The sequence below is a fragment of the Diabrotica undecimpunctata genome, chromosome 2, assembly GCF_040954645.1.
Source record: "Diabrotica undecimpunctata isolate CICGRU chromosome 2, icDiaUnde3, whole genome shotgun sequence".
In the NCBI taxonomy this organism is placed as follows: domain Eukaryota; kingdom Metazoa; phylum Arthropoda; class Insecta; order Coleoptera; family Chrysomelidae; genus Diabrotica; species Diabrotica undecimpunctata.
Genome location: NC_092804.1, coordinates 654,372 through 679,886, shown reverse-complemented (window position 1 = coordinate 679,886; position 25,515 = coordinate 654,372). Strand labels below are relative to the sequence as shown.

The 25,515-nt window shown below is 32.5% G+C and overlaps 1 protein-coding gene and 1 long non-coding RNA gene across 5 annotated transcripts in view; one reads left to right on the top strand and one right to left on the bottom strand.

Moving 5' to 3' along the window:
- The window catches only part of CASK (peripheral plasma membrane protein CASK), a 683,682-nt gene that overhangs the window by 29,793 nt on the left and 628,374 nt on the right, over positions 1–25,515 (top strand). For all 4 annotated transcript variants that reach the window (XM_072521979.1, XM_072521980.1, XM_072521981.1 and 1 more), the window contains exon 4: positions 11,275–11,352. In XM_072521979.1, coding sequence (XP_072378080.1) covers positions 11,275–11,352 — 78 coding nt within the window. The remainder of the gene's footprint in view (positions 1–11,274; positions 11,353–25,515) is intronic.
- On the bottom strand, positions 14,539–23,832 carry LOC140433126 (uncharacterized). Its single transcript, XR_011949871.1, has 3 exons — positions 23,681–23,832; positions 16,912–17,206; positions 14,539–14,779 (listed from the first exon to the last, which is right to left on the bottom strand). It is a non-coding gene; the product is annotated as an uncharacterized lncRNA (long non-coding RNA).

Here is a 25,515-nt window from a genome sequence, read left to right as displayed (position 1 = left end):
TAAGTATTTAGCAACATAATTTTTTAGTTATTTTAAAACGCTTTTTCAAGATATTTTCGTTAGTAGTGTCACCATATTTAGTATAACTTTAAAAGTTGTTACGTCCAGTACCACCGACAGTTTTTTTAAATTTCACAATATTTTACTTTATAAATTTATTTTTGTCTTCATAAATATTTTTTATTTAGATTCCTTTTTGTCATCTTTTTGTATGTATTGTTTTTCACATTGTTGTAGGTCTATATTGTCATCTATATTTCGTGTGATAACTTGAAATCTATTTCTCACCGTATTCTTTCTGTTTTTACCTATTTATCGTATTATGTACAGGCTTAATCTCATCTCATGTCAATTAATATTGTAACATGTTTAACAATAAAATGAGTGGTTCTAATTTATATAAACTATTTATATAAAAAGTTTACAGTACGATATTCTCTTATCAACTAACTAAAAGTAACAACAGAGCTCCTTAAATATAAAAATCGCTATTTACTAGAATAATCTGGAATAGTCCACCTCTATTCTCTCTTGTATGGGCGTCTCGCTCTGTAAGCCGGTCAATACATTTTGGATTCTCGAACACGCATCATCGTTCCTAGAGATCCAACCGTTATATGGGGTACGTCGAAATTAGATTTTATGTTACAATATTGTGTCTTGTGTTATTCTACTAATGTGTTATTCTACTGAGGCCAAAAAGATAGCGTATTGCTCTTTTTTATAATTTAAAAATAACATCAGATTGGCAGCTGTACTAGAACTTCAAAAAGGAAGACCATCTCGAAAATGAGACACGAACAAAGAAAAATATGTTATTTTGGAAGATGCTAAATTGATTTCTTGAATCAACGATACTGATCTGGCTGTTATTAAGAAGTAAAGGTTAAATAACCCCTTTATAGGAAAACACTACTGTCTTATACACGTTAAAAGAGAGTAAATTAGAGTCGGACCAGGTTTTTATTTTAAATAGATCAGAAGTTATATAGCGATGTCATTTATAAAGATAAGGAAAAGTAGAGGACCCAGCACTGAACCTTGTGATCCTCCACATACAATGCATTTGTGACTAGAGTCAGTATCATTTGCTCTAACTAGTTGTATTCTATTCCTCAAGTAAGATTGGAATCAATTCAAAAAAATACCTCGAATTCCATAGAAATTTAGTTTTTTTATCAAAATGTCGTGATTTACACAATCAAAAGCTTTGGCATAGTCACAAAAAACAGTAGTAGGATAAAGATTATTGTTTAGTGCTTGATTTACCTCATGTAGTACAGAAAACATAGCATCGCTGGTACATTTATTAGATAAAAAGCCGAACTGACTTTGTGATAAAATGTTGTTTTCAACGAGAAAGGACATAAGTCTTGCTTTCATAAGTCTCTTAATAATTTTGGATAGGACTGGTAATAAGGTCTATAGTTGCAGACATTAGATTTTTTGCCACCCTTATCTTATTCTTAGAGTGCCGTCTCCCTACGGAGGTTGGCAATCATAATGGCTATTTTTATTTTTGAACTTGTTGCTATAAACAAATCAATCGATCTGCGTTGATACCAATCACGTAGATTCTTCAGCTATGAGTTCTGCCTTCGGCCTACAGATCTTCGGCCACCCATATGCAGAGGAATAATAATGGCTGTCTTTAGGCACTTTGGAAATATACGTTTTTTAAAGGAATCGTTAATTAGTGAGACCAGGAGTTCCAACACATTTTTTGGGAGATTTAAGAAAATTTTTATTCATAGTCCATCAGTACTAGAGGAAGATTTGCTTTTGATACTACTGATTGTTTGGATCACTTCAGATTTCTCAAGTGGTCTTATAAAGAATGAATTCGAGGCCTTTTTTAAATTGTGGAGATAGGAAATACGATCTTGCGGCAAAATAGTTGATTTTATATATTTACTCACATTAACGAAGTATTCATTTAGATTTTTAGGGTTTGGAAGAGAAAATATTTAAGCTGTGTTAATTTTATTTCGAAGATCGTTTTTTATGGACCAAGTTTCTCTTGTAACATTTTTAGAGCCTCCAAGACCATTCTCGTAGTACATTTTTTTAGCTGTTTTGATTAGTTTTAGATAGGTTCCTCCGTACTTGGAGATATATTTAGTGACAAAGACGTTAGTAGTAAATTTCTTACTGTACAGTAGTGAACGCATATTCTTAGCTGATATGCGGATATCTTTGGTAGTCCAGGGTTTGTGATGTTTTGACTTAATTGTAATTAAAGGAAATGCCTTATTGAAAATACATACAAGTAATTTTGTGTTTGTTTAGTTAATCGATGTTCGTCCTTTCTGTTTGAGTAGATATGTAATTCATGTCTTACATCTTCGTTGATATTAATACAAAATGGGAAAATATCAAAATCTGCATAGATGACGTAGCAAAGGAAGAAATAGGGAAAACGTGAAAAATACAATAAAAAACTACGATTGGGGAACGAAGATCTAAAAACAGCGATTAGAAACGGAATACTTATGTAGAAATTCAACAGAAAAATACACAAGAAGCTAAAGAGATATACAATCAAAAGAGGAAGTTTGCGGGACAGCTAAGCTATCCCATCTCGCAACACTAACCATTCTTAGCCACATTTTAAAAACATTTTGTTATCGTGTTTTTAAATATTTTTCTTTGCAAAAAGTACGTACAATCTTGAAATTTTTCGTATTTTCGTAGAAATAAGACCTGCACAGTTTTCATAATATGACATAAACTTTTTTTATCTTTCTCTATATCTATATTTAATTTCGTTTTCTTTATTTCTCCACCCTTCTTGTAAAAACATCGACCTCGTTAATAACACTCGATTCTATCTTAATAAAAATCCACGACCCTCTCATCCAACACCCTTAGATCTGGAGTATTTCCCGCTCTGTGCGAACCTTTATTTGAATTTATTTTGGCGGCGAAGCCAGTTAACGTGATTCCGATCCTATTTATTTCCATTTCTTTTGGAAGCTTCCAAGAGGAACTCTGTATTTTGTTTTGTATTGGGTTTTATGTTTTGGTCGAACGATGGGAAATTTTGGCAGCGATACGACATAAATTATCGGGGAAGTCCAATATCTGCTTTGCGACATAAAACTTATATACTTAGTTTTAGAAATATGTTTTGGCAAATGTATATAATTTTTATTGTATTCGAACCATTATTTCTAATACTTCTCTATAAGTAACAATACGCGACGGGACCTTTCTCGTTTTCTCCTTTCACCTGGTTTGTATTATATAATTATTTTGAGAAGTCTTGTGTCTGACAATCTTTGTACATGACCAATCCAAATTAACTGCTGGCCATGTCTTTTATTTCATCGGTTATTGTATGTCTTACTCTCATAATATCTTTTATTTGCCTTCCTTTAGGATAACCTTTGAATATTCTCTGTAGGTTACATACACTTACATTGATTACACTAGCCTGCGTCATTTTTGAGGTCGGTACGTTTATAGGTTATCTTTTATATTTCATGCGTGCTGAATTCAAAAATGCAACTCATTTTTCTCAATAAGATCAGGTTAATTTACTATTTCAAATTTTTCGAAAGTCAAGTTACCATAATACAAGGCAGAGCACGAGAATTATTATTATGTTTATTGCTTGAAAACAGATTTACATTTCACAATAATATACACAAATTTAGCTATTCATTTCAAAGTATCCTTTTTACAACAGCTATTCGTTAATAAATGATCATTTTAAAGACTTTTTGGCATGTTTGTCATCTGTAAAATTCCTTTTAAAACATCAGCAATAGTCTGCAAGCATATTTACGTCCCAGCGGTCCTGGTATCTCTCTTTCATTACTCGAATGTCCGGATGGAAGAGTTCGTCTTGCTCTCCACTATAATCGCTGCAGTTTTCAAAGAAGTATTCCAAATGTGGGGTAGAAAGTGCATCTTTAGAGATATACGTTCGCCAAGAGCATTGAAGTTCTAAAAGATTTCCTTTACAGTAGACTCATAGACTTGGGTCCTATAGTTACTCAGAAAGTTTTTAATAATAGACAATAGAAATCGTAGGCTTCCACGGCCAGAGTCAGAATTATAGTTTATTCGTCTTCCGGGTTTGGACCGTGTCATTTGTGAGTGACCCAAAAGTGGGTTCATCTCGACGTTTCGCTACAATTGTATGTAGCTTCTTCAGGAGAACAAAAAGAAAAGAAACAAAAGACAAGAAGATGGGTAGTTAGCAACGGTAACTCAGTTACTCAACGCAACCAGAGGCGAATACTAACTACCAAGATGGGCATTTGGTCACAGTAACTCAACTACTCAACGCAGCCAGAGGTGAAAACCAAATGCCAGGACAGGGATTCACGTCCAACAGCTCAGAACACTAACGCGTCGAGAGGCAGGGAGTGAATCCACTCCCTACCTCTCGACGCGTTAGTGTTCTGAGCTGTTGGACGTGAATCCCTGTCCTGGCATTTGGTTTTCACCTCTGGCTGCGTTGAGTAGTTGAGTTACTGTGACCAAATGCCCATCTTGGTAGTTAGTATTCGCCTCTGGTTGCGTTGAGTAACTGAGTTACCGTTGCTAACTACCCATCTTCTTGTCTTTTGTTTCTTTTCTTTTTGTTCTCCTGAAGAAGCTACATACAATTGTAGCGAAACGTCGAGATGAACCCACTTTTGGGTCACTCACAAATGACACGGTCCAAACCCGGAAGACGAATAAACTATAATAGACAATAGATTTCAATGAAATCCAAGCATTTCTCTCTTGTGTTTACTGACTTTCATTGAATTTTGAGTCTTGCATTAGCTGTCTAATCTGAGAGCCATCAAAAATGTCCGCCTTTTAGCTTGGCTTCATTAATACGTGAGAATTTTTCTCTCAGAAATGTAGACTACTTTCTTTGTGAATTGCTTTGACAAAATTTTTCATAAGGCTGCGTTTTATATGGAGAGGTAAAAGTAAAATTTTCTGAGGATCCACCGGAGCTGTATGATCTTGTCCTTCCCTGCAAATGATAGGTACACCAGAGTTCAATATGGATGTTGCTCAAGGATCGCAGGCTTTCAACACATGTTTTGCAACGTATGTGAAGGGCAAAATTCTTATCTTGCTCACCAATCTTGCACCTGGTAATGCACTGATAATGGACTTTTTAGTCCGAAAATGTTCTGTGATGTAGCCCGAAGAGGTCGTTTTAATTATATACATTTTATAAAGGATTTTTAAATAAAACTTTTGTAATTTATGGTATACAGCCAGCTGCAGGAATTTAATTTTCTTTGTGAATCGTGTTATTTACTTCTTTTTGGCTGCTGCAAAACGTCAGTTTATGAAAAGTATTTCCGGATTGGAAATCGAAATGTCAAAAACAAATTGTGGTTAAAAACCATACAAATACAATATTTAACTTAGACATACCAAAAGAAACTAGTTTCAGAACCTATTAAGTTGCCTTCCTTCTCTTTTTCTTATATTTAGGTCTATTTTTCGATCATTAGAAATAATATCTCTAGGTAATCATATGTTTTAACTATTTCTGATTTATTTTTCTTATTTATTATCATTATCTTCCTCTTCTCTTCGTTTAGTTCCATCTTCATATTTTGATCCCTTCCAAATCTCTGTCAGTATCTTGCATTTAAAAATTTTCAGATCTATTTAAAAATATTCTGTGTATTTATTGTAAATTGTAGAACGCCTTAAAAATACAATCGTTTTCTTAATTGGTTTACAGTTCTGTCGAATAATATTCTATCGTCGCTCACTCAAACACCTTAAAAAAACAGTGAAAGTAGTTAATATTCGTCATTGACTTCTTTATTGGAATAACTCACAACACACAATCCAACCCACAAATACCGACTTACCAATCCAAGTGAAAGAAATGAAAACCAGTTTCAATAAAAAATATTACAAAACCTGGTCTCATATTTAACTGGATAATAGTAGAATAATTATTGTTGTTTTGCTTAGCTCGTGTGAAGAAACAAATGATGGGAAAATTTTGAGCTTTGAAGATAGTTTTGAAGGATGCTGAAATATCGATATCGTCACAGTTCCAGTAAATATTGGGATTAATTTTGTTGTATGAAATCAAATAGTTGTCACATAAATAAATAAGTTTATGTTAACAAAATTTGTAGTAGAGTTAAATATATATTTATAGAAGGTTTGTGATAATTTTATATTATGTAAAAATAAATTATTAATCCCCACATCAATTCTTGACTTTTCGCGTCAGAATTTTTACACATTTATCTTATTTCTGCAACCCTTTCTCTTTTTTATTAAATTTAGTTTATTCTGTCCATCCATTTTTTCCTTATTCTTCTATTTTTTGTTTTGTTCACTTTACTTCTATTATACTCTTAACTAAATTGTTTTGATTTTTTTCTCATGACATGATCGTACCAGCTCAGCTGTTTTCTTAATTTTTCTGGTAAAGGTTCTTCATTTAACCATTTTTTTATTTTCTTCATTTCAATACTTATTCATTTTTCTCTTTCTGCATGTCGAATAATATTCTAACCTATAATCTTTTCGCAATCGAGAGGGAGTAATAAATCAAAATTTTAAGAAAATTTACTGCACGGGCGGCTCAAACAAAATATTTATTTTAACAGATTCTTTATTAGAATTTAAGACTTTAGCTGTACCCATCGGTATTGAGAAAATATAAAAATAGCCGATTCTTATTTTAATCCCTTTTAAGACTCTGACGATGGTACTTTTGGCAAAATTCTGGGGTATTCTTGTATTATGGATTATTAATTTTTTTTGTAACGATTATCAACTCTGAAAATCTGAAGACAAACTGATTTATTACAAGCTCATTTTATATTCTGTACACAAAATAATATTTTTTAACTACAATGTTAAAAGAAACTTTAAAAATAGCTGTAATTTTAACCACATATTTGTTAAAAATATAACATAATGATTTTTATTGTAAAAAGGTAACTTTTTTTTGTTAAAATTACTTATTAGAATGAAAAAAATGGGTGTTAATTGTAATAATACGAATTTATTTGACGGACTCTGGTTTTATTTTTGGAGCACCTACAAGTTTCTTCCTTCCCCAATTTCATTTTTATTTATTTTATCTGTTCCTGAGCTAATTGTAGCTGTAATTGTACCATTGCCCTCTGTGTTGTTCCCTTTTTGGATTTTGGATGAGGCTTCGGTATCGGGGAAATTGAATCAATTGAAATGTAAAGTTTTGGACTTCTTTCACGAGTTTTTTTAGTAGGCCTAGTGGATGTAGTAGTCGTAGCTAAAATCTCTTTAGGACTAAGTATTTTATACCAGATTGTTTCGTACTGTATATTAGCTCCTGTTGTACACCTAAGCGGTCCGTTGTTTGTCTCATTAGACTCTTCATTTTCACGATCTTCCCGAGTTTCACTGCCTTTATGGTCATTTAAATTTTCAGCCGCACAAAAGTCATGATCTTTGAAGAACATGCGATCAACAGGCCATACTTCACTCTACTAGTTAGGAAACCATTGACTGCAATATCAATGCTTACTGCTCTCCCATAAGCTTCAGAAATCAAGCCAGCTACGTGAAGTTGTGTAACACATAATCCGGGGTTAGAACGAAGCCACTTTTCAGCTGATTGAGTGTAGTAGCCTTTGAAAGGCTTAAAGAATGATCTATCCAAAGACTGCACGCGATTGGTCGTATGCCCATTCAATTGTAGCATTATTACACCGTGCTCTCTTGCACGTAAAATTGCTTTAAGGTTCTTGGAGTGCGTTGTATGCCCATCCAGTACCAAACTAACTTTTTTTCCACTGTTGGGTTTACAGAATTAATAAAATTCTGGAGCCATTTTACAAAGAGATCACTAGTCATGTAGTCTGATTCTGATATCATATCAAACATACTCTCTGGTGGAGCACCAACCCAAAATCGTTGTTCATTCGTTTACGCTTAAATATAAGCATAAGTGGAACGTAAATTTCTGAAGCACTCGCACAGCAAACAACTGGCGTGTTGACTCCACGTTCTCCGCTGGATACTGATCCAACTTGCCTTTTACCTTTTTGTGCGAGAACCTTTTGGTATTTGTTTTACACAGTGATGACACCCGTTTCATCAACGTTAAATATGTGAGTTGCATTAATATTATTCTTATCAACAATTTTTTCCAGAAGGTCGAAAAAGACGTAAACATTCTTTTTATTGAATCCTTTTGCGCACATCATTAACTTTGAAAGCATAAAACGACTTCTCTTCTGCCATTTGGGTTTCTTTATTAAAATTACGTGGTATTTGATTTCTCTCGATGATTTGAAATGCAAGCCGTCGAACATCATTGATCGTGAGGCCAAACATCAACGTCTCTATTTTTAAAATGTGATTAACTAGCTCCTTCTCCACAGCTGTTGGTAACACACTGCCTCGGCCAAAAGCCTTCGTTTCTTCATTTGCCTTGACATTCGTCCCCTTAAGGTAATAAACTACGATTCCTAACCTAAAAGTGGACCGGTAAAGGCAAATAACTCAGTTTTATACACCTCAATACATGCTTTTCTTGTATTTATGAATCAAAATGATTTGCATATTTCTTTACAGATGCTGTAACCTTACGTATGGAACTAGAAAACTATACTGAAACCCCATGAAATACAAAAAAATTGATAAAATAAAATCGACTAATGTGAACGTTGTAAAACTTCACCACTCAACTTTAGGTAGCAACTAATTCCACTAAACGATAAGAGTGCTCTGGCTTCCTCATGAAGGATTGGCGCTGGTACAAGTTACTCCTGTCATATTACTTGTCTTTTCAATAGTATCGTCAAAAGAACCCGAAGGATGTTCCATTCTTAAGCAATTATAAATATTGCTTATAATTACTTTCTCATTAATCGATAATGCACACTTGTTTAAACGTTTGACGGGTATAAACTTTACATATATATACAAATTATTATTAAAAAACTAGAAATATAAACAAAACTTATACAAAATTAGAACAGCAAAAAAAGAACAGAAACAGAATAAAGAGGAAACAGAAGAAACTTCGTTAAATACGTAAAGAGATGAAGTTTTATGGAACATCCTGTACTTAACTTGTTGTCAGTATACCGATAACGAAGATACACCATTCAGATTCTCCGGCATATGTTGCGCCTTGTTCCATCACTGACAAGCGCTCAGTATGTTAATTAAATTTACGGTTGGTTCAGTTTAAGCCTGGTGCAATATGACTTGACCCCTTGCTGTGAATGATCTATATCAAATATGCTGATTCGTGAACGAGGAGAGAGGGAGAGGGATAGTTGGCCTTAATTTAACAACGTGATTGAAGGGGCTGATGAATCGCAAGGACTCGCAGCGGCTCTCATCACATGTAAATTTATAATGAAACTTCTGTTGTACAAACATTTTATTTGCCGTCATACCTGTTGGCACTTATAACTAGTGGATGTACTAAACATTGATCAAAAAACTTTTTCATTATTATTGGCATTACTCTTTATCTAGCGATATTTATGGGGTTAATTCATATATAATATCATAAAAGAGAAAATTTTGCCGGCAATATTTTCGACTGGTATGAAAGTTTGTTGCCTGGCAATTTTTGCGAATTAAATTTTGGCAGTTAAATCACGAGACGCCAGTCGGCTGATTTTAACAAAATTTCATAAGCGAAAAAACTTTAATAAAACCAGAAGATAATTTTGCCGGTAAATAATTTTCTCTCGAATGATATTTGACAAGACTATTTCACGTGACAATTATTGCACCATATCAACGAAACATAATTTTTATTTATTTGTTAACAATACTAAATGTACAATTATTATAAGCTATAGTAGTTTGCCCATTCTTTTCTACCAAAGCATGATTTTGTGTATTATTGATTGATATGAGCAAGTTAAAATGAGCAAAGGTGAAAAAACTTTTTTTGTGCTCCATCGAGGGTTTCCTCGTCGTAGCTTTGGATGATTTTTAATGGTTCTTCGGTGGATAATGCTTTTGGACTGAGTTTTATTTTTTCTTGAACACTTTGAAGCTGCCTCCGCTTGGTATCTTTGGCCAATATTGCACATTTGAAAGATATATCTGTGAAAGGGCCGATTTTTATGCCGTACTCCGTAAAATATTTTTCTTCTACCATTTTTGCTGTAGTATTCCACATTGACTTTACAGACGACTCTTTATAGTCTTCGACATTGCCTTTTTTCATGTTAAAGGCATAATCTTGGAGAATTTTCGCCTTGTTTCGTTATGGTAGTACATCTTTCAAGCGTAAAATTTCTCACCCGTAGGAACTCCGAAAATTGGGTCCAAATAGAGCTTCTGGACCTCTGCGTGTTAAGTGGAACATTTTCCGAAACCAATTTTTTAATTTTTTCACCTGACTGCTTGATTTTTCATCTGGATTAATTATATCTGTCCAAAATTGATTACGCCTCAATGACGTTTGTCAAACTGACAACAATACAATTACTAGACACCTTCGTGACGGATCTACCATAATTTTGTTGCTGAGAAATCACGGGCAGGCAGTAGTTTTGTCAGTAGGACACGTGACGTTGCTATGACGTTTTATCAGTTAAAAATAGTCTAGTGAAACAGTCGGTAAAAACAATACGTCGATGGTATACGGTCACCAAAAATCAAAGTAGCAGTATCAAAAGCTAAAGCAGAACCGTATACAAATCTATATTATTATAATATCTGAGAACGTCAAATAAAGATATATAAAATAGCCGAACAGAGCAAAGAATGCAGAAGGTTTTAACCAGATTAAATGTATCCGGAGAAAAATACAGTTGTCAAAACCAATAGAAAAACCACTTTGACAGTTAGACCGACCTAGTCAATTTGAAACTTTACTTTATAATGGTTTATGTTGATAAAGATTTGGTGATGCTCTGGAACGTTAGTTAAATTCATTTAATAAATTGGCTCTTCTAAATAAACCTGCTTTGAATGCGAGATTGCATTTCAAACGAAGTATATTATATTTGTGTATATATTAATTAGGAAACCAGTTTAATAATCCCAATATATGTAATCAGGAGCGTTTCCCTTTTGTCGAGATAGTAAATAATGTAGGATTTAGTCTAAATTCGTTTAAATGTGAGGTTACTGTTATAAATTTATTTGTTCAGGGGTACATAATGAAACATTTGAACTACAAAAATACTGAAATTGTATTATAAAATTTACATACAAAACCAACTCGTAATTCACATAACTTGACACAACGGTTTCTTAATTAATTTATATTTTATAAAATCTTGATGAATACCATTCTAATCTTTGCTTTTGTTTCAGTATGGATGGTTCGGACCTGTGCTATGAAGTAGTGAGAAGGGCATCTGCTGGATTTGTATATAGCGAAGCTGTAGCAAGGTAGAAGTCATTATTTCATTATATTATTAGTGTTATTAATGTTGCAATTTTTTGTAAAGCTATGAGAGCGTAATCGTCTATATTTGTCACATATTTCACTTTTGTTTTATACTCCAATTAGTGCCATGTTTCGCAGTTTTTAATATGATGCTAAAATTTTATTAAAAAACATAAAAATAAATGAATTTACGCATTCGGATTTATACATCACTCAGTATATGATGTTACAAATATGTAACGCTAGGAGCTAATGGGTGCAAAAAATACAAAATATTTTTGTAAATAGTTCTATTTAATTAAAAACTGAAAATAATGAAAAAGGAATTTAAACATTTTGGTTTGTGTGATAGGTAACGAAATAATCAATACAGAGGCCTAAGTTACATTTTTTACACATCTTGCGTGTTGAACTTTTGCAAATCTTCCATCACAAAGTCTTCTTTTGTCTTTTGGAATTTTATATACTAGATGTCATGCTATCGTATCTTATTTCATCGGCTACTCTTTGCGCATTAGAAGATGGAGATGGAGTCCAGCCAGTGCCTTTGGGAGATGACGAATATTTCTTCAAATAAACTTGCACGCTAGCCCTTCGAAAGTCTATTTGGGACATCTGAGAGTTGTCTGATTTTCAATACAAACACCACGCGTTATTGACTGAAACATCAAGAAGCCATGTAAACAATGCCCAGTACCATTTTCAGTTTCTAATTTGAATCCTGTACTGTCCAAGATTCTGATCCATTTGATCAGTACCACCCATTTTTTTGTTATACTCTGCAAGTACTGCTGGCCTGCTAACTTATATGTGTTCTTTACCTTTTGCGAATAACGTCTAAAATTTGTTATTGGATTGATGTTATATCCATTTGAAGCAATGCAAACTACGGAATTATCGACTCACTTAGCTACTAGTACAGCATTCATCTTACTTTCATAGTATCCCCTTTCCTTTTTCTGAATATCTTTTTTAGCTAAAAAAGGACAGCTCCTAGGTAAACGGTTTTCCCCTGTAGTCTCCGTGCCTCCGTATCCTTTCAAAAGTAAATAAGACAATAAACTGAAGGTGGTAAATAAATTATCAAAGTAAAATAAGAATGGAGAAGATTTCAGATTATCAGGTAGTCCGTCTATCATTTTTACCAGTGGTGCTGCCGCCTTTTCAAAGTTTCTTTCTATATCAATATCAGGAGTTACAGATTTTCCTTGATATATCTCGAAATCAATCAAATAGCCCATCACTGTATTTAGGCATCAGACTTAACATAACCAGACATAACCAAATCGTATGGATTTGGCTCTTAAAAATTGCTTGCAGCGATGTTTAGCGTAGTATTTGACCATACTTTCGTTGAAAGCCACATCTTTTTCAGGAACAAAATACTTTCTGAATCTGTCCTTCACTTTATTCATCAATGGCCGTAGTTTCCAGAGCTTGTCACCCTTATTAATATTTGCGTTAGAGTTCAAGTAAATAAGCCTCAAAATTTGCTCAAATCTGTTGCGTCTCATAGCATTATATTCAAGTTCGTTTCTAGTGTCAAGACGTTGCTCCCAACACGTAAACTTGCAAGGAAGATCATTATAACCACTAAGAATCAATACAGCAATAAAACATTTCATTTCCTCTGGCGAGACTTCTGAGTCTGGTAGGTTCTTGAAAGTAGCATATTGGTTTGTTTGCTGTACCAGAAATAAAATGATTTCTTCATCTATGAACACTTAGAATATATCAACCACTGATTTGTTTTCAAACAGTGAATAATCTGACCCAAAAAATTGTTTCTCGTTATATGTAGAATCTCTCAAAACCCAATCCTGGGATTCAGAAACTTTTGGACATACCATATGAGCAGGTGTAATATCGATATCATTTGCCAAAGAAATGTTACCTTTTGTCGATTCTGACTGTTGAGTAGGAATTTCGTCTCCTAGTATAATTCCATAAGCAGTTCTAACTTCTGCATCGACAAGTAGCTGACGTTTGCTCAAATTGTCGAAATCTACGTCCTCGTCCTCATCTCCGGAATCCTAATCCGTCAGAGTACTTGGATCGGGTGGCGCTATATAAATTACCTCTATAGAATTATATATCTCGTTGTATTCTCCAAAGGTTATATCAATAGCTCTTGAACAGTCAGGTCTCTTTGAAGAACTGCAGCAAGGCATCTGAAATAAAAAAACAACTTACATACTGCATTTTTAAATTTTAAAGTTCTATAAACATTCTCTATACTAATACTTGAAAAATGTTACTAAAAATACCATACAATAAAAAGAAAACATATGATATATTGGTACAAAATAACTATAAAATATGCTTACATTACATCCTTGCGTTGCAAATATGTATACAGTGATGAGTGCCTTAAGAACCGGCAAAATAACGCCTAAGATAGAAAACATAATACGTTGTGAAATAAAAAGAGATGAAAGTAGTAGAGGTGGGAAATTATCGATAGAAACCTCTAATTTGCATTACATTACATTACGACTATCGATAGTTTCCCACCTTTAGACGTTAGCTTATGAGCTAGTTGACTTCAGTCATAATATTACTCATACTTACATTATTATTAGCTCATAAGCTAACGTCTGAAGGTGGGAAACTTTCGATAGATCCAATGTAGTGTAAAGTAAATTATAGGTTTATGTCGATAATTTCTCACCTCTACTACTTTCATCTCTTTTTATTTCACAACGTATTATGTTTTCTATCTTTTGCCTTATTTTGCCGGTTCTTAAGGCACTCATCCCTGTATATGTTATAACAGCCAATATCCTAACCGAACAACTTTTTTATTTGAAAAAATATCAAAGCTTTTTTACACAAAAAATATGTATTTATATTTCCTCATACTATTTGTTTTCTAATAATAACTTTATTATACAAAATAAGATTTATATAGTTACTCTTTATCAACGAAGTCCATTACTTGAAGCTTCATTTCTTTCGTTATATTTTATCCAGGCACAGATTCAAAACAAAGTTCTAATAAAATCGCATATTTACAACGATGTAAACACTAGTACCTTCTGACAAGAACTGACCTGTTTTCAACTGAAAATTTGCGACGTATGCGATAGAGAATCTATTTAGATGGCACCACTTTGCCGTTACATTACGTTACCGAACTAATGGGTTAATTAAGGTCAGGTCAATAAATAAAATACTATAAATACTAATAATACATTTATTCTGAAGAAATACTAAAACAGCACATAGTAAATATAGTATTATTCAAACAAAATTTCCAGAACAGTATTTCATAAGAATTATCTTTCTTTCTTGTCATCTCCAACACGCTATTTTCACGCAGAACATCCGCCATGATAATTTTTATGACAGGATGCTCGTCGTAGAAAGCGCTTACGATTTTTGGTATCTGCCGTTAACGTACAGTTGTATTTACACCGTAGACTTCACCTGAAATAAAAAAGAAACATTTATATGTCATATACATAAAATGGGTTATTTCGGTTCTGGCAAGGAAACATAGAGGAAAAGAAGGTGTGGGAATTATATTAACAGAAGTATTAAATAAGAGAGTAGTTAAATTTGAACCCATACATCCAAGAATAATAACGTAGAATTTTAATTAGAAGAGAGAATCAATAGGTTATAAAGTTGTACACAAGTGGAAAGAACAGAGGAAGAAAAAGTTATAAAATTTCGAATTCTGAAAGAAAAATCAGCAAGGGCAGGATCTTGGCACTGCTTTGTGCTAACGCCGATGAATCGCATAAACTGACTCCTGTAATGGTTGGAAAATCTCGTAAGCCTAGAGTTTTAAAAGATATAATGCATCATCTGTCCGTTTCATATTATAGCTCTAAAAAGGCACAGTTCACCTCAGGTAATTTCAAAAATTGGTTTTTCAAAGAATTTGTACCTTCAGTGAAAAAATTTCAAGAGAAGAAATTGAGAATACTGCCAGAAGAGGTAAAATGTTTATTGGTTTTAGACAACGCTCCTGCTCACCCCTCTGAGAATATTCTACATTTAGAAGATGGAAACCTAAGCTGTCTGTTTTTGCCAAAAATACAACATCGCTTATTTAACCCATGGATCAGGGAATAATTTTGGCAGCCAAACGAATATATCGCAGAAAGTTTATAGACGAAGTAATGGTTGTATTGCACGATGGAGATAATGCAGAAGATACAAGAGGGTAGCGTACCTTGCAAACTTATGGTCTTGCAATTTAAAATCAACAATTTTTAATTTTGTTGCAGCATGGGAGGAGGTAAAAGAGCAAAATTTAAAAAATTGTTGAAAGAATTTGTTTGATGGCCAAGACAGATATAGATTTAGACGGGTTGGAAGTTACTGATTTCTGTAGGACAATACATAATAATGTCGGAGCACATGTAGCTCAGGAAGATGTTTTACAATTTCCAGAAGTAAATAAAGGTGACCCTGGGTATAACATCATGACTGGAAGTGAAATAGCAGATGAAGTTATGAACCTAAAAAATGGGGATGGAAGTGAAGACAGCGAAGAAGAAGACAAAGCAACACTGCCAAAAATGAAGTTATCAGAGGTGAGATTGCATCTCGACGACCTAATAACATTTATTGATTTTTCATCAGATAACGAAGTTCATACGCATTTTCGTAATTTTAGAGAGTTGATCGTAAAAAACAGCAAACATGTAAAGTGCAAACGAAACTTGATTCTTTTTTACTGGATTACCGACAGTAAGCGCGTCGATATCAACAGCAACGTGACTTCACTACGATATTCAGAAAACAATTAAATAGGATTTTTTTCGTATTTTATATGTTTCGTATGTTATATTATATTTAAATACAGTGTACACACACATTTAAAAAAAAATTTTTTTGATTTATTTTAAACATATTTTTATATATCGTTCTTTAACGGACACCCAGTCCCCCAAGTAGTCCGTTGTATCGAGGTTTTACTGCAATAAAAACAAAAAACGGAATACAACAATTATAATTAAATAGAAAGTATTGTTGATAGTAGAAACATTTGGAAACTTAGCGACCATGATTTCTAATAATGGAAAAATAGGCCTAGATGTAGCAAAAAGACGAAGGTAGGCAAATAACATATACAATGCAATAAATAAAATAATACTCGAAAAGAAAGAAATATATGCAATATAAAATATACTTATATTAACAAAAATAACTGCTATATAAATGAAATATCTTCGAAGGATTGCTGTAAAGACCAAAATGAATAGGTACAGAAATGTAGAAATTAGACAGCAGATAAATAAAGAGATTCTACTGCAATAAATAAAAGGGAAACAGTTGTTGAACCGACAGGAAATTGGACAGAGTACACATGATTGGGCAAATGATAGCAATATTAGAATAACCAAGTCGACCCTGAAAGGTATAAGTAGTAAAATTAATTTAAATCAAAATTCGTATTGGCAAAGGCAAAGATATTTGATTCAAAAACAAATATCTTCAGGTATAAAATATTAAGTTTTAATTATATCCGAAAAAGTAATTCCTTCAAAAAAAGCAAAATTTTCATCCTACTATAGCATTACTTAACGTATCATTAAATTACTCACCAATCACTTAAAATCGTGGTCGAAACGTCTGCCTTTTTGGAACTCGATCTTCAGCGTCGCCGTCGGTTACAATAGGTCGATATCTTGTAAATCTGCATGGCTTCGGCATAACCAGATGACCTCCGATGATGATATCCCCCAATATCAAATTTCCTCGCAAATTCGGTGTAAATTCGTTACCGATCAAATTTTGTTTAAAGTTGGAGTAAGACGTGGAGTCGTCGTGGAAGGTATCTTCGACACCATCCGGCCGGGGGATTGGCGTGGAACATCTTTGCCTCGAGAACGTGTTTGGCTGTAAGAAATTATACATTTGGTTATTGGGAAAATGAAAAATAACGGAATATGTTATATTGAATATCACGAACAAAAAACAACAGACAACAGCGGCAATCGCCCTACCATTTTAAAAAAATATAAATTCGTAGCATAATTGGACAAAAAAAGGATGTACCTGGAAATCCTCGTAAGATAGGAGAGATGGCTTTTTAATAAATGGAAGATATAGAAACTGAAATTGTGTCAGGAATTTAACAAATTCCTTTTTATAACTACCAGCTCGTATACTATTTTGTCACCTTCAGAGATTAAATGGATAATTACACTGGTAAACACACAGTTTGCTGCCGGAAATTTTTTTACTGTTTTTAAGTAATTTGGGCCTGCTGAATCCAAAAATACCATTAGATTTGCTCCATCAGATCGTTTTCAGGAAATACAACAGATCACATTTCTAACATATAAGGTAATTTAACGCAGCACTAGCTACATATATGTAGTGCTGCTACCAATTAAATAAACAAAACACTAATAAAAATTAAGATATTTATTGTACAATAATGTACTTACAAAAATCACCACACACATCTGCAAAAAAAACTTAACTCTTCATCTTACCTAACCAGCGTCACCTAAAAACTTCCTTTTATATGATTTTCTTGCAAAGGCTTTAAAAGGACGGTCACTTTGAAGACTTTCTAGGAAACGGTCTAAGTGGCTGTGGAGGTAATGAATTTTAATACTCATATGACATCCGTGTTTGTTAAAATTGTTGAACATTTCTTCCACTATATACCGGTAATTTTCCGATTTATTGTTTCCAAGAAAATTTTGTACAACTTTCACAAAAGAGCACCATGCATTACATTCAATTTCAGTCATCGATTCTGTAAAATGCGAATCTTTTATAAGTTTATAAGTAAAATATTCCGGCTTTCAAGTTTTCTTTGCTAAGTGCAGGGAATTTGCTGGACAAGTATTCAAAACAAGGACGATTATGGTCTAGGACCTTTACAAATTGTTTCATCAGCCCAAGTTTAATATGTAACGGAGGTAATATTATTTTCTCTCGGTCGACCAATGCTTCGTTAACTACATTAGCTTCTCCTTGAACTAAAGCATCTCTGGGATTCCATTTTCTTCTTACTCAGTGTTGGTCTTTAGTCCTGCTATCCAAAAGACACAGGAAACAAGAATATTTTGTATAGCCACCTTGTCCCAGGAGAAACTTCAGCATCTTAAAATCAACACAGATCGCCCACTGATGTTGGTCATACTTGATGTTTTTTAGCACCAGCGAGTTTGTTTTATATTCTTCTTTCATTTTTGTAGAATGCCCAATTGGTGTAATTCCATATTTGTTGCCATTATGTAAACACTTTAAACTTCGTTTGGAACTGTCGATAGAAAGACGCCAGTGATCTGGTGTATATTCCGATATACCCAATTTGTCTAACAGTCCTTTAATATTATTACAAAAAACCATATCATTTTGCTGAGAAAAAAAAAGGCAAAAGGTTTTTTTCTCTATTATGGTAGTATGTAACTTTGATGTCTGGATGAAGAAGATTCTTTTGCTTTAGTCTGGAGGCAAACAACTCGGAAGAATCCTTTGGAAGGTTCAAATCTCTGATCCGATCACTTCTCTTCCTGAGTAAAGAGTTCAGGACGTGTTGACTCCTCTTCAAAATTACTGTCGTCTTCCTCAAATCTAGTAGTCTGTAATTCGTCAGATAACGTTTTGATATTATCCTCTGGTAACGTAGGTAGACAGCTAAATATTGGAATGGGTATCTGTTCAAGCTGATGTGGAACTGGTCTTATTGCTGAATCCAGGTTAGGATATGTCCACGTAGAATGTCTGCTTGTAGAAGCCATGGTTTTCAGTTGTCAAAAACAAACTCTTGCAACGAAACTCAAGTTCAAACTAAATTTTACAATAGAACGCAATTGACTTTATAGGAATTTATTAAGGTCGTTTCAGAGAAAATACTATTTACTTATTGGACAATAGTTAAAAAGTAATTAGCGTTAATTTCAAGTTATGGGCATTTCCAAAAAGTACACTTTAATTAAAAGTCATTAGTATGTATTTGTACTAGAATTTGTTAAGTTGTTTTATAAACATATTGCAGTATCAGTGGCGGAATATACAAAAATGTAAGAATATTTAAGTATTTGATGAGTATGTTATATCTCGAAAACTAGAGCTGATACAAAGAAAAGGTTTGTATTTTTGGAATCAGCACAGATAAATTAAGCAAAATCAGTTGATTTTTTTTCAGCAGCAAGACAAAATTTTTTTTTTGTTGGGCTGTGTTATAAGTAGACTTAGACAAATATATTAAAAAAAGTAAAAAATATGGGAGTAGATAATAGAAAAAATTTAACAGAATATAATAGAAATATACTTAATTGTCATTGAAAATTGTATAATTTTATGGATAAAGCTTACAAAAAGTCAAAAAAATAACAATAACAATTTAAAACTTACTAAAATTACATAAATCGTCAGTACCACAAACTAATAACGAATAATATGGTCTTTCAGATAGATATTATTACGCTTTTGTCAATTTACGGAACTTAAGGAAAGAAGTTGTAGATTTAAGTTGCAAAGGGAGATGTTTGTATAATTTTTTTGCCAAATATAATATAGATTTCTTTACTAACTTAATGGACGGGATCGGTAAATACACATCAAAGTTTGAATTTCTGGTGGAGTAGTCATCCTAGGTCTTGCTGGAAAACAATGTAGGTGTTTACGAATTAAGCAAACAGTTTCTAGAATATTTAAAAGAGGGAAAAGTTAAAATCCTGTGATTTTTGAAGTAGCATCTGCAATGTGTTATTCTACTCAGGCTAAAAAGATACCGTATTGCTCTTTTTGTAATTTAAAAATAACATCAAATTGTGTAGCTGTACTAGAATCCCAAAAAGGAAAGCCATATCGAAGATGAGACTCGAACAAAGATTAATATGTTATTTTGGAAGATGCTAAATTGATTTCCTTCGAAACAGATCTTATTGCATAGCAGGCTGAGGCTATTTTCTTACTCAACAAATCGATATAAAGATACCATTGAAGGTTGCTGTCTATAATAATACCAAGAAATTTTACATAATCAACGATACTGATCTGGCTGTTATTAAGAAGTAAGGGTTAAAGAGCTCCTTTTTAGGATAATGCTACTGTCTTATCCACGTTAAAAGAGAGTAAATTTGACCCGGACCAGGTTTTTATTTTAAGTAGATCAGAAGTAATAATTGCATGAAAAGTTGAAATATTAGAGTTCCTCTATGTAATACTGGTATCATCAGCAAAAAGAAAAAAATTTCCATCGATTTTTAAGTTAATGATGTCATTTCTAAAGATAAGGAAAAGTAGAGGACCCAGTACTGAACCTTGTGGTCACTCACATACAATACATTAATGACTGGAGTCAGTATCATTTGTTCTAACTAGTTGTTTTGTATTCCTCAAGCAAGATTGGAACCAATTCAAAGAAATACCTCGAATTTCATAGAAATTTATTTTTTTTATCAAAATGTCGTGATTTACACAATCAAAAGCTTTGGCATAGTCACAAAAAACAGTAGCAGGATAAAGATTATTGTTTAGTGCTTGATAGACCTCATGTAGTACAGAAAACATAGTATTGCTGATACATTTATTAAATAAAAAGCCGAACTGACTTTGTGATAAAATGTTGTTTTCAACGAGAAAGGACATAAGTCTCTCAATAATTTTAAATAGGACCGGTAGTAAGGCAATATGTCTATAGTTGCAGACATTAGATTTCTCACCAACCTTAGGAAGAGAAATACTAATGGCTGTCTTTAGGCACTCTGGAAATATACCTTTTTTAAAGAAATAGTTAATTAGTGAGACCAGGTCTTCCAACACATTTTTTAGGAGATTTAAGAAAATTTTTATGGATAGTCCATCAGTATTACAGGAAGATTTACTTTTTATACTACTGATTATTTGGATCAGTTTAGATTTATCAACTAGTCTTATAAATAATGAATTCGAGACCTTTTTTGAATTAGGGAGATAGGAAATAGGATCTTGTTGTGGCAAAATGGTTGATGTTATATTTTTACTCACATTAACAGTATAAAAATTTCAAAAGAAACAAATTCGAATGATGTAGCAAAAGTGGAGTAGACTTTGGTAACGAGAAAAATTGTATATGGGCAAACGCGGTTTGCGGAAAGCTGTATTATAAACAAATTAATAATCTTTATCTTGATTAATACATCTCTAAACTGAAACACGCCTAAAATGAATAATTTTAATCACCGGTAGTTCTCGCAGTTCTATTAATTAAACCGCGGGTTTTACAAAGCGACAACTGACCATAAATTAAAATTAAAACTTGGAAAATTTGCGTTGAAGCGTTTGCCGCAATATATCGCATGTATAATTAATGAGAAAAGGATTTTCCGAGACGCTAATGTAGAAAAAAATCTTTTCTTAAAACCCAACTTGGAACGTATTCGGTGTAAAAAGGACGGAAGATAAATGGTTTGAAGAATTGTTCGAGGAAAATTTGCGAGCTTATAATCAGTGGTTTTTTACTGGGTATTTGTTGTAATATATTTAGCGTTATTTTTAAAAATACAAACATTAATAAACTAAACAAATTTTAAACAAGTGATGGATTCGCCCGTTACTTGATGGAAATTCATTTTATGTAACAATAAAACACTGAAAACTTATGTTTTCAAAAATTCCACAAAATTTATTTTAAATTCTTATCACTGCAGCTGTGTCGGCAGAGTGCCTTTCTCAAGTGTCTATTTTTGGTATGTGTTTACGTACAATCTGTTTTTCTATTATAGAAAGCCCTTGTATGCTCTACTATTTGTTAAAAGTTCTACCCGTTTCACCGATATATAAGTCAAACTTAATCAAGACAAAATCGACAATAAAAACCAGTTATTTATGAACACAACTGTGGAAAACATTTCCTGCAGTTTTATACTTAAGATGCTCTATCCCATGGAAATAACCAGAAATACAGTGTTTTTTTGACAGTTTTGACAGAACTGCTAGCTAACAATAATTATTGTTTTAGGTTATGAATGGATAGAATAACAAAAGTTATGCAAATTCATTTTTTTCGTATGCATTTTTTTGTAGTGAACGAATTTTTGTCTATAAATTAATACCATATAAATATTTCCCTCACAAAGAACAATACAAATACAATTTTGAAAACAGTGGACGACAAACATCTATGATAGACTATATTCTGTCAAATAGATAGTTACAACCCTCTCCAATCTTATATGTAAGAGCAGTAACAAGTCTAATATCTTAGTCTCGGCCATGGAAGTTTTTGGTGAAAGAAACATAAAACTAAGTCGTTCCCAAGGCGAAGAACTCCACGGTTTTGTACAGAAGTGGAGGAAAAATGTAAAGAAAAGAAAAAAGCTTACGTGAAATACATGTCAACCAAAACACGAGGCATACCATAATTTAAAGTTAATTCTTATTTGCAAAATTTCAGTATATTTAAACTAATAAATTTAATAACTTTTTTGCATTGGTATATTTTAAAGACTTTTTAATAAACTAACTAATTTTTTTATCATTTTTTGATAAAATATAATGGTTTTAACCTTCACACGAAAATTCTGAAAATCAACAATTTTTAATTAAATTCTTTATAAATAAAAATAACCGAATATACCACAAACTGACTAGGACTACACACTACCTCACAAAAGGACTAGGAACGCGTGAAGCTCTTTTTTCACTTAATATACTGATACAAAGATGCCTGGACGTCAATCAAGATATATGCATGTTTCATTGTCCTGAAATCAAAGAAGATTGACTATAACGACCTACGGATCATATCAAATTTATACTATAAACAGCGAGCAAAAGTACGTGTTAACGAACAGCTGTCAGAAGAAATTCTAATTAGACGTGGAGTGAGACAGGGATGCGTATTGTCGCCAATTATTTTAATGCCTACTCCGAAGAGATCCTGAAAAAGGTCTTGAGGGTGAAACAGCTAGAATAAAGGTAAATGGAGTTCCCATTAAAAACATTAGATATGTGGAGGACACTGTGATTTTAGCCGAAAATATTGAAGGTCTTCAGAGACTGGTGACCCCAATAGCGGAGTATGGAAAAGAGTATGGTCTTACAATGAACGTCAAGATGATGGAATTTATGAGAACCGACCTTCACCGCGGAGATGGAATTTGAAGAAGAAGAATAAATAAAAATTTACGAAAAAAATTGAATGCATGATGAAATGATGAATTTGCATAACTTTTGTCCCATATAAAACGTAAATCAATTGTTAGATAGTAATTACAACGACTGTCTTGATAAATTCTCTGGCTACTAATGTTACTAGATTTTTGACAACACAATGTCAAAATACAACAAGCTTTTTAAAAATAAATAAAAAAATATCCTGTATGAAAAATACTAAATTTTTACGGTACAAAAATTATAACTCACCATGAAATTTCTAAATTCACTTTCCACGTAATTATCCATATCTATATAACACACTGCCACTTTTAATCAGATACAAAAGCAAAATAAACTTGTTTACTAAATGTAATGCAAACCTAGAATGAAGTGTAATAACATATACCATTCCTTTTATACCTAACGATCCAGGAGGATATCGATATGCTTTCAGTTAAATTGTTTGTTGTCATTGAATCACAAACGTGGAATCTGTTTACCTGCACTTTCTAATGCTAATGAGTTGTGGATACATAACAAAAGAATATGGAGTCGGTGTAATTAGAGTTCTATTGTTATTTTCTTATCAATAAAATATGATTTGTTTGTCTGGTATAGATCTATTTACAAAATAGTCATAACAATGAAGGTATGTTAATAATTTATATATATTTTTTGGAAAGAGAGGATTGCATAAATTAGAAAACAATAAATTTTAAATACCGAGGCTACCGAAAAAATTGTTATTAAGCTAGGCTATGGAATGATAAATCCAAGTATTTGAATTTTTTTTATTTATTATAGGCCCATATATTTTTATTACCTGTTAGTGTTACTGAAATCAGGAATGTTTTGCATATATTGAAAAATTCACACTGCACGGATTTTTATTTCTTAAACAAAAAAATATTTGTGGAAACAATCAATATAATTATTGACAAATTAATTATACTTTATAATAATTGTCTTACTGAAGGGATTTTCCCATATGTATTTAAAGTAATTAAAAATTAAACAGTAAGTAAAAGAAATTATCGTCCCATCTCAATCATTCCCATTTGCAGCAAAATTTTTGAGAGTATTCTAAATGTTCGTTTGATAGAATATCTAGAAAAATACAAAATACTTCACAGTAAACAATATAGCTTTAGAAAAAAGTGTAGCACTAGATTAGCTATACAAAAAATTGCGAGAGATATAGTTATATATCTCTCGCATATATAACTATATCTTGTGTCTTTAACATTGTGTGACTTATTCAATGATTTTGACTGTTTCGCATGAATTACTGTTGGAAAAAAATGCATAATGCATACGGTATTAAGGGAAACACTCTTAATCTATTTAGATCATTACTTAACAAATAGCAAACAGGCAGTTTTTCTTAATAACAACTTTTCTGAGTTTAACACTGTCGAATATGGGTGCCTCAAGGTTCGATATTAGGACCTACTTTGTTTCCCATTTACCTGAACGATTTATTTCACTATATTTTTCCTATAAAATGTGTTTGCTATGCAAATAATACAACTCTCATTAATACTGATATTAATCAGCCTAATTTAAAAATTAAAATAGATAGTGATACCCAGAAAGCAAAAAACTGGTTTGTACATAATAGGCTGAAGCTATAGGTATAAAAAAACCAGAATTTGATTTTTAGTTCCAATCGGAAGTATATCTCAAGAAATAGTGTTTAACTATTAGGAATCTTTCTAGATGATAATTTGGATTGGAGTGCTCATACAGATTACTTAAGTTCTAGAATTGCTACAAGTATATTTTTAATACGCAACTTAGTTTATATGATTTTCTAAATCTTGAAAAATGTTCATCTAATTACTAAAGAATGATTGAATAATTGGCGACAAAATGTTGTTTTATTGTATATCTTTTAATTAGACATCTTCATCTTCCTATGGGTAATAATTTCACGTAACTTCAGTTAATGTCATTAAAATATAATATTGTCGCAATTCGTGTCTAAACGTCTTCAAAGACGACGCTCTTTAGATATCTTGTAATTAGCGTGCACGTGCAAAGTGCACTGCATCTCAAAGACGGCTGTTTTTATAACTGACGTAATTACTGTCTTATTCTAG